Here is a 9,636-nt window from a genome sequence, read left to right on the forward strand (position 1 = left end):
CTCTCAAATAATTTATAGTCCATCCTTAAAGGTCATTAATTTTACATACTGGTAGTTATAATCGGGAAATTCCCAATTTCTCATATTAAGAAACGGAATTTGTTTCTCATGGGGGTATATTCGTGAATAAATAAACAACTTTTTCATTATTGTGGGCTCTACAATTGAATAAAATGAAAAAAAAAATTGGGAATATTTACGAAAATGCAATGTGATTAACAAATATTTTACCTCGTCAAAAAAAAAAAACCAAATATTTTACCAAACATTTCTATCAACAACCATTAATCAAACAATTAACGTATAATGCATGGTGATAATATTTTATTTGGAGTAAATGCTTTTTGCTTGCGATAGTCTAGTCTAATTCATGTGTAATAGGGTAAATTCGTTACATTTGTGCTTTTGAACAGGGAAATGTCAAATGTCAAGTGCGCTAATAATACTCTTACCAAGCCCATAGGGAAAACGAGGCACACCCGCCTTAAGTCCATGGAGGCCCAATCTTCTTCCTATTATACAAGTAACTTTTATGTCAGATTTGAGATATGTACTGAAAGCAATAAAGAGGCCCAATATTGGTTCATTGGTTTGATTAATTGCGTTTACAATCTAAACATGTACTCTCCTTCTCGAAGGGGTTGTAGACTTGTAGCCATTGTAAGGTATGTTACACTTTTCCAGCCTTATGTTTTAGTGGTTGTTTGATTTTGTTAGAGAACCAACTCAACTTAAAGTTTAAAGTGATGGTTGACATTTATAATTGATTTATATACTCTATCATGCCCCTCTACATAAAAGTCTTTTAGACTTAAACCTAGATGTAGTAGTATGGGCTCCCTCATACCTAGAGGAAATATTTTTTTTGAAAGAAGAGGTGGATAAGCTTCGAACTCGTGACCTTCTTATCTTGTTAGCTTTGATACCATCTTAGAGAACTAATTCAACCAAAAGTTTAACTTTATTGTTGAACCCTATGATCAATTTTAGAACTCAAATTATTAGAATGAAGTTATAGTTAGTCTAGGTTTTTTTAAATTCAATTTATTTGCAATTTCACAAAGATAATACGAGTATTATATTTCTTTTACTTACCTATAATTAGAGATATAAAAAAATCATATACCTTAAATTGATAAACGTAAAACTGTAAAGATACTTGTATAAAAAAACCCTTTCTCTCTCTAGAAACCTCTCTCTCCCAAAAACCGCCGTTCTCCCCCTTTTTTCTCCGGCTATGAGGCTCGCCGGCGGGCGTGTGGCTCACCGCCAATGCCATAGCGTCGGCGAGCCTCCGATCTACCCCCTTAGTTTGCTTTTTTCCTTTTTCGTTGTGGTTTTTTGTTTTTTCAGCCTTTCATCTTGTGCCGCACCGCTTCGTCCGCCGCCACTGTTCATCTCCGACCGTGCGGCCGGCCAGCTGCCGTTTTTATTTACCACCTCCCCGCCGCGCCTACGCCCCACCTCCTTGTCCGTTGTCGCGACGCTGAGTACGAGAACGGGGAGGGTGAGTTTTCTCCCTCTGAGTCCCTCGTGTAGGGCCGTTCTGAGTCCCTCGTGTAGGGCCGTCGTTGCCGCGGCTCAGGGGCGTGTGGGGTTCGGGCTTCTCGGGCGGGTCTCGGCGGTCCGTGCGTTTCTTTCCGGCGGTTTGTGGGCTGGGTCGGTGAACCCCGGAGCGTTGGTGGTGGGGCTCGATTTGGCGGCGGGGTGGGATGTTAGGGTTTCGTTCGTTGCTTTAGGTTTTAGTTTTCTTACTGTTTTTTCTTTTAGAAGTCTTTGTGTGCTTTTTAGTTTTATTATTTTTTCTGTTTGTGTGGTGTGTTGGGGTGATATGGGGCTTGCAGATCGGTGTACCGATCTTCTGGTGCAGGATTTAAGCCGGGTTTTTTGGCTATGGGGCTTCGGTTTGATCTTCTATTGGTTTGGGCTAAAGGGTTTTGCTTCCATGCCGATATCCGTGTTTGAATCGGAGTTTGTCTTGTCTATGGTGAAGTGTACGACACCAATTTTGATTTCAGGTCGAGGAGTACGGGATTCTGAGCCAATGAAGGTTCACGTCAGAAATTACAACATATTGCCAGACCCCCTTGCAAGAGGCTGCATAGGACAACGTTATATGAGCCAAGGGTACTTAATAAAGTCATTTTGCGCGTGCAATTGTAGTTTCTTTTATTTCGAACTTGTAATTGGTTCGGTTGTCTTTGTTTGTTCGATTACGATCTCTTATGTAAGTGCCGTATGGCTTATTATTAATGAATTTAATCTCCCCCCTTCAAAAAAAAAATAAACGTAAAACTGTAAATGCTAGAGCTAACCTTGTTAGCAACTAAAAGAGAATGCAAGATTTAAGTTATACACTTGTTTATTAAGAGATTGATATAAAATGTTTAGTGTTACGGAGTTGAACTTGTAATACAATTTGGAGTTAACCACCTCTTATCGTGAAAGCTCTGATTATGTCAATTGACTTTGGAGGACAAGAAGACTATGTCTCCTTCTATACATGTTCTTGATCAATTTGACATAAAAACATATTTCTTTTAAAGCCAGTTGACAAATGACAATAAAATTAAGAATTTTTATATTAGCTAAATAGTCTTAAAGATATAATTAATTGCAAAGTGTTCATCACGATGTACAATATGATGTTGAAGGCATGAATTAAAACTTACTCCCTCAGTCCCTAATATTTTATCCCATTTGACTTTTCGCGGTCTCCAACAAGCGTCTTAAAACGGTTATATCTCCATTTTCACACGTGTAAAAATTATAAAAACTAAATATCAATAAAATGTACAATGAGACGTATTCAATAAGATCTCACATGACTATATTATCACTTATAAATTAAGAGTATTTTATGGTTTAAGTTTATAAAATTTAACCCAAATTTTAGCAATGGGGCAAAAATTTAGAAACAGAGGGAGTATAAGGGAATATAATTTATTTCCTAAATTGGTTTGACACTATTATTTATAAACTATATTCAATGTGACAATGTATATATAATGTTATTCATACTTCATCTAAACAATGATCACAATAATTTTAAATTATGTAAGAAAATTCAGTTCTTCATTCCAAACTCTTTGTTCATTTTTTCCATAGAATGGCTACCTCTTTCTTCCTTGGCATCCCACCATTTTTTCGAGTAATTTCGATTTGTTTCCCTCTAATCTTTGCCCTTTTCTCGCTTTCTCATCTTCAAATTGTTACCTCTATTTCATTTAACTATTCTCGATTTGATTCAAACTCAAACTTACATTTCCAGGGTAATGCTGAAAATTCCCTTGGTAAAATAGAGTTCAACTATCTTACTCACAAAGAACGTGTTGGCATCGTTACATATGGAGAGAATGTGCGTCTTTGGGATAAAAGTCTAGGCAAAATCGCCGAGTTTTCAACCCATTTCACCTTCGTTGTTGACACTTTCAAGTCACCTAGATATGGGCATGGGTTCACATTTTTCATTGCTCCGGTGGGTTTTAAAATCCCACCCAACTCCGACGGTCCATATCTAGGCCTATTTAATCAAACAACATATTTAACGTCGACTATACCAATAATTGTAGTCGAGTTTGACTCATTTGCAAATGTCTTTGATCCTAGTGATAAGGAACATGTTGGTATAAACGTCAACTCTCTCAATTCTTCCGCTCATAGACCATGGAACGCGAGTGAGCATAGTAAACAACCTGCCGATGTTTGGATCAATTATAACGCGAATGCTAAGGTATTAAACGTGTTTTGGTCGTACAAGAATGATCCAAATTTAAATAAAGATTCAAACATGTCTTTACCAATTGATATTACGAAAATCGTTCCTGAATGGGTTAGCATTGGTTTTTCTGCTGGAACTGGGAAAGCTAAGGAGCGACACACTCTCGAATCATGGGAATTCTATTCTACATTGAAGAAGTCTAACATTGACAATAATACTAGTGATCTTCCTAAGAAAAAAATCAAGTTTACTAATAATAACAATAGTGATGGTCATTCCAAGGATAACAGATCTAAGGAGCGAGTTATTATTATTATTGTTGTTGTATCATCATTCGTGTTCATTGCTCTTTTGGGAGGGATGCTAGTGTTGTTTTTGCATCGAAAGAGGAAGGAGGCGAAAGTGAAAAAGGACGAGGAAACCTCGTTTGATGATGAACTTGAGAGAGGAGTCGGGCCAAGAAGGTTTTCTTATTCCGAGCTTGAATCAGCAACCAACAATTTCTCAAGTGAACAAAAGTTGGGGAAGGGAGGGTTTGGAGCTGTTTACAAGGGCTATCTTAACGACATGGATCTCCCTATCGCGGTGAAAAAAATATCCAGGGGTTCGAAACAGGGGAAAAAAGAGTATATAGCCGAGGTTAAGATTATTAGTAGGCTAAGGCATCGAAACATTGTACAACTTTTGGGTTGGTGCCATGATAAAACTAAATTGTTACTTGTTTACGAGTTTATGCCAAATGGTAGCTTGGATTATCACTTATTTGGTAAGAAGACACCCTTATCTTGGCCTTTGAGATACAAAATAGCTCAAGGGATAGCTTCAGGGTTGCTTTATCTACACGAAGAATGGGAGCAATGTGTGGTGCATCGTGACATAAAATCGAGCAATATAATGCTAGATTCTAATTTTAATGTCAAGCTAGGGGATTTTGGTCTAGCAACGTTGATGGAACATGGACGTGCTGCACAGACAATAACTCTGGCTGGGACTATAGGGTACATGGCACCGGAATACATAAGTACACGAAAGGCTAGTAAAGAATCAGATGTATACAGTTTTGGCGTGGTTGCTTTAGAGATTGGTACCGGAAGGAGGCTAATGGATCCAATTGATGAAGGGACTAATATGAAGGGATTGATACAATGGGTGTGGGATCTGTATGGCAATGGGAGGCTACTTTCGGCGTCTGATCAAAGACTTCGTAGGGAATTCAATGTTGAACAAGTGGAGTGTTTGATGGTAGTTGGTTTGTGGTGTGTTCATCCTGATTACAATTATAGGCCGTCTATAAAACAAGCTATTCAAGTACTCAATTTTGAGGCTGCTTTGCCTAGTCTTCCACCTACGATGCCTATTCCGACCTATCATGTTCCGGTACTGCAGCAATCAGATGGATCTAGTTGCCCTTCAATGCTTAGTACAAGCCTTAAAATTGGTCGTTAGATACACATATCTTTACCATATTTTAGTCGTCATTGCTGATTTGTATATAGAGTTATGAACATAACATACGAATACTATTTATTTTATTTTTTATTTGAAATTGGCTGTTGTATACATAAGGCGAAACATTGTGCGGATTACGTTTTTTGTTGCATACTTTTCTGTGGTTGAACTGGTAATTGAATTAATTAACATGAAATTGTCGTACTAATTTTTGATGTTGATGTGCGAGCGTTAACATAGATTAACTTACTTTGTCTTGATCTTAAGCTTAAACATAGAATAGATTTTGGAGGTTAATTAAATCTTTAGATAATCTAAGCTATGACGGACTTTTGTTAGTTTTATTGACAGACGATCAATCCGAGAGTAACTTTAACAATTTTATTGCAGCTTTAAACCATCGAAGTAGGGTAACCTTTGGCTTAGCTTGTAATGACTTTGATTGTACTTTAATGGTAATGTGTATTTTTTAATAGATACATGTTGTAAAGGCTAGTACTACGTATATATAGTTAATCTAATATGTCTTACTTAAGCTAATGAAAGTTCGCTTTATTCAACAATTTGTGACATTTTAATTCCAACCCCAGTCTAAAACAGTCTTTGCCTTTTGGCTAGACAAGAAATCTGATCTCATTAGATTCATCATTTTCAACTCTAGCAAGCATTTACCCTACTTTCCTGGATAGGATTATGTCATTTAGTGAGCAAGGAAAGAGACATGTTGCTACTGAAGCTCGGTCTCTTTGACTGCTACTTAAACTGCTAATTGTGGTAGTGGTTTTAAAAAAGAACTGCTAATATTGTAAGCTATTTTAAGCTGAAATTAAGTTTACAAAAAATAAAAAAATAATAATAAAAATAAAAAAATAAAAAAAATAAAAACTAAAAAAAAATAAAAATAAAAAAACCCAAGACCGATCTTATGTAGATGGGATATGATTTTGGGAATTAGTTTTTATTCCAACGCAATAAATTGAAGGAATTTGATAATTTTAGTTTTGATCATATTGTGGGAAATTGCTCAGAAAATTAGAGGTTTTAAAGCTACCCAAAGGTTGTTTATTTGTCTCAAATGAGCTATAAAATACTCTTAGATAGTTTGTTAATACAACTAATATTCGTATTATGAAATTGTCACCAATTAATAAATTATACTTTGTTAATACAATCAGTTGTATGGTGCATGAGTTGCAACCATGGACATCTGAACCAAAATACACCGAAGATCCATTGTCTCAAAAATTCGAACTCAAACCCTCAAAATTGGGGTGGGACAAATTGAGCATTGTTCAAGACTATATGTCATCTATCCCTTAAGTTCAATTCTAGATCTTTAAAGAGGCCTTGTTTGATAATTAGCTAATAGATGTTGTATTAACTAGTTTGACTAGCTGGCTATATTAGCTGGTTTGACTTATTGAATTGGTTGAAAATAATTAATTGTATAAAAGTTTTTGATAAATAATACCACGTATTTAATTGTAAGTTCGTTGTTTTAGTGTATTTAATACCTAAAACCCTAAATGTGATAATGAGCTTTTTCTATAACAGATTTGAGCCCAAAAAGCTCTTTTAATAACTATAAGCTATTTATCAAGCACCCAAATTAGCTTTTTAAATTGGTCAATTATCTAATAGGATTCAATAAGCTAAATGCACTTTACCAACCAAGACCAAGACCAAAATCAGGACTGTAACTGGGTTGGAAACTTGATCGGGACTTGAGAGAATCCCATTGATCTTAGCTTCTTTCTATTGAAACAAGATGTAACTCAATAGAATAAAATCGAAAAGTCATTTGACTTTTAGATACAAGAAGACCATTTTTCTCTTAGCTCCACAAGATTTCTTGATCGGTTGACAGAATCCTGTTGTTGTACTGTACTCCATATTTTATAATTTTATTTAATTTTGATAGTTAGTAGCCAATTCACAAGAAATTTAAGGATACTAAATTAGCCAAATAAACTTTAGGATAAAATACTCGTGTAATGCTCATCACGAATTCACGATGTACAACATGATGTTGAAGGCATTTGCTAAATTATTGATTTGACACGATCATGTACAAATACTATATTTCTATATTATTTGTCAAATTTTGTTTGCAGAAAGAAGCATCCTTAAACTATATTCCTGTGTCAAAATCGATCTCATTGTTTTTGTTCTTGACAACTTCGTTATCTAAATAATATATTACGGAGTACATAGTACAACATCCTTAAGACAATTCATAAAATCACATACAACATTACATTGTAGGGATATTCTGTTAAATTCTTTCTCAATTGCTTTATTTAATTTTGCTTTCTGAATTCTAACTACTAAACACTTAATTCATTAACCCCATAGAATGGCTACCCCTTTCCTTTGCTCCCTACCATCATTTCGAGTAATTCCTATATGTTTTCCTCTAATCTTTGCCCTTCTCTGGCTTTCTTTAGTTCGGAATGTTAACTCGATTTCGTTTAACTATCCACGCTTTTATCCAGACTCAACAAACATAAATTTCCAAGGGGATGCTAAATATTCCCTTGGGAACATAGAGATGAACATAATTACAGAACGTTACCGTGTTGGTCTAATTACCTACGGTGAGAAGGTACGACTTTGGGATAAAAGTTTACGAAAAATGTCCGATTTTTCTACTCATTTCACCTTCGTTGTTGACACTTTAGGCGAAAAGAATGTAACAAAACATGGCCATGGATTCACATTTTTCATTGCTACGGTTGGTTTCGAAATCCCTCCAAACTCTGCCGCTTCCTATCTAGGCCTCTTTAACACTACAACACGCGATTTACCAACTAATCAAATTATTGTAGTCGAGTTTGACTCGTATGGAAATGGTGGGTATGAGCCTGATTATCAGCATGTTGGTATCAATGTCAACTCCGTTAGTTCATCTGTTGATAAGCCTTGGAATGGTAGTGAGCATAGTGGAAAGTCTATTGATGTTTGGGTCATTTATAACGCGACTATTGAGATGTTGACCATGTTTTGGTCTTATAAGGATGATCCGAATTTTGGTAGAAATGTAAGTATGTCTTTGCCAATTAATCTTATGAAGATTATCCCTGAATGGGTTAACATTGGTTTTTCTGCCGCGACTGGGGTAAGTAAGGAGAGACACATTCTAAAATCATGGCAGTTTTATTCTAGTTTGAAGTCAAGTGATAATAGAAATGTTTTGTTTAAGGAAATAAAGTTTAAGGAGGTCATGATAATTGTATCGATAGGTGTTTTGTTTGTTATTTTGGGAGGAATTCTAGTGTTCTTTCTATATCGAAGGAAGAAACAAGTCAAATTGCAAAAAGATGAGGAAAGTTCATTCAATGATGAACTTGAGAGAGGTACCGAACCACGAAGATTTTCTTATTTCGAGCTTAAATCAGCCACCCATAATTTCACTAGTAAACGAAAGCTGGGAGAAGGAGGGTTCGGATGTGTGTATAAGGGCTATCTTGTTGATTTGGATATGCCAATCGCGGTAAAAAAAATATCTGTTAGTTGAGACGAACTCTACAAGAGGGGGGGTGAATTGTAGATGAGTTCCTAGTGACTATTTTTCAAAATATAAAACAGAACAAAACAGAATAAAACAGGAACTTGTAAAGCACACAGTATTTTACGAGGAAACCTTCTAATGCCCAACTAGAAGTAAAACCTCGACCCTACCCTAGGGATTTCAAACACAACCACTTTCACTATAATAGGGCAAACACCACGTTACAACCTATTATAACAAAGTCTATACTCTCAAGTTCCTAAAAGAACTCTCTACAGAACAACACCCTGTTCTACCCTGTCTAAGTCCCACACTTAGACTCACTCGTACTTCCCAAGTACAGATCTTCCCCTTCTCACCAGAAGCTAACACTTTAAACAAGATTAACAAATACTCTCTCCCAATTAACCCAAACCAAATACAAGAAATAAACACCTAGTATATGATAGGCAAGCTATGCATGAAACCCGAAACTAATATGACAAGTTTATAAGCTTGGCAAACTTACGCAATTTAAGCTCTGTAATTCTTCACGCATAAAACTCACAAAACCTTAACTCATTTCATTCTCTACTATTTATACAAGCAAGACTCGTATAGAAAGTAGGTTTTCAAAAAGATAAATAAGTTAAACTTAACTTATCTTAAAACACGGTTTTAAACAAATCTTTGTGAAGAAAATCTTTTCAGAAAATAAGATAGACATATTTAGTTAAAAAGATAGTTAAAAAGCATAATATCTTTTTAACAAACAGATTTTAAGAAATAAGCTTTTAAATTAAAATCTTTTTCGAATTCTATCTTTTTATATTTTCCGATTTTAATTAATTTGCCAAGCTATCTTGTCACGCTTCTAATAAATTCCATGCATATCCTACTTAACATATTTAACAATAAATCTAGAAGATAAAATCTTAACTAAACTATTGCTGCGCTGCGCTCTTGATCTGGTAGG

The 9,636-nt window shown here is 35.4% G+C and overlaps 1 protein-coding gene and 1 pseudogene across 1 annotated transcript; both read left to right on the forward strand.

The window, feature by feature from the left end:
* The first annotated feature begins 3,109 nt into the window (after positions 1–3,109).
* Positions 3,110–5,167, forward strand: LOC145611055 (L-type lectin-domain containing receptor kinase IX.1 pseudogene; annotated as a pseudogene).
* A 2,359-nt stretch (positions 5,168–7,526) lies between these two features.
* LOC145611056 (L-type lectin-domain containing receptor kinase IX.1-like) lies at positions 7,527–8,687 on the forward strand. The gene has a single exon (XM_081666289.1). The coding sequence runs from the start codon at positions 7,527–7,529 to the stop codon at positions 8,685–8,687; it is 1,161 nt and encodes a 386-aa protein (XP_081522415.1).
* Positions 8,688–9,636: the final 949 nt, after the last annotated feature.

This window comes from Chenopodium album, chromosome 24, assembly GCF_948465745.1.
Source record: "Chenopodium album chromosome 24, dcCheAlbu1.1, whole genome shotgun sequence".
Taxonomy (NCBI): Eukaryota; Viridiplantae; Streptophyta; class Magnoliopsida; order Caryophyllales; family Amaranthaceae; genus Chenopodium; species Chenopodium album.

What these genes read in the sequence shown, in the direction of transcription:
- LOC145611056 (XM_081666289.1), top strand. Translation starts at nt 7,527, where the DNA reads ATGGCTACCCCTTTCCTTTGCTCCCTACCATCATTTCGAGTAATTCCT.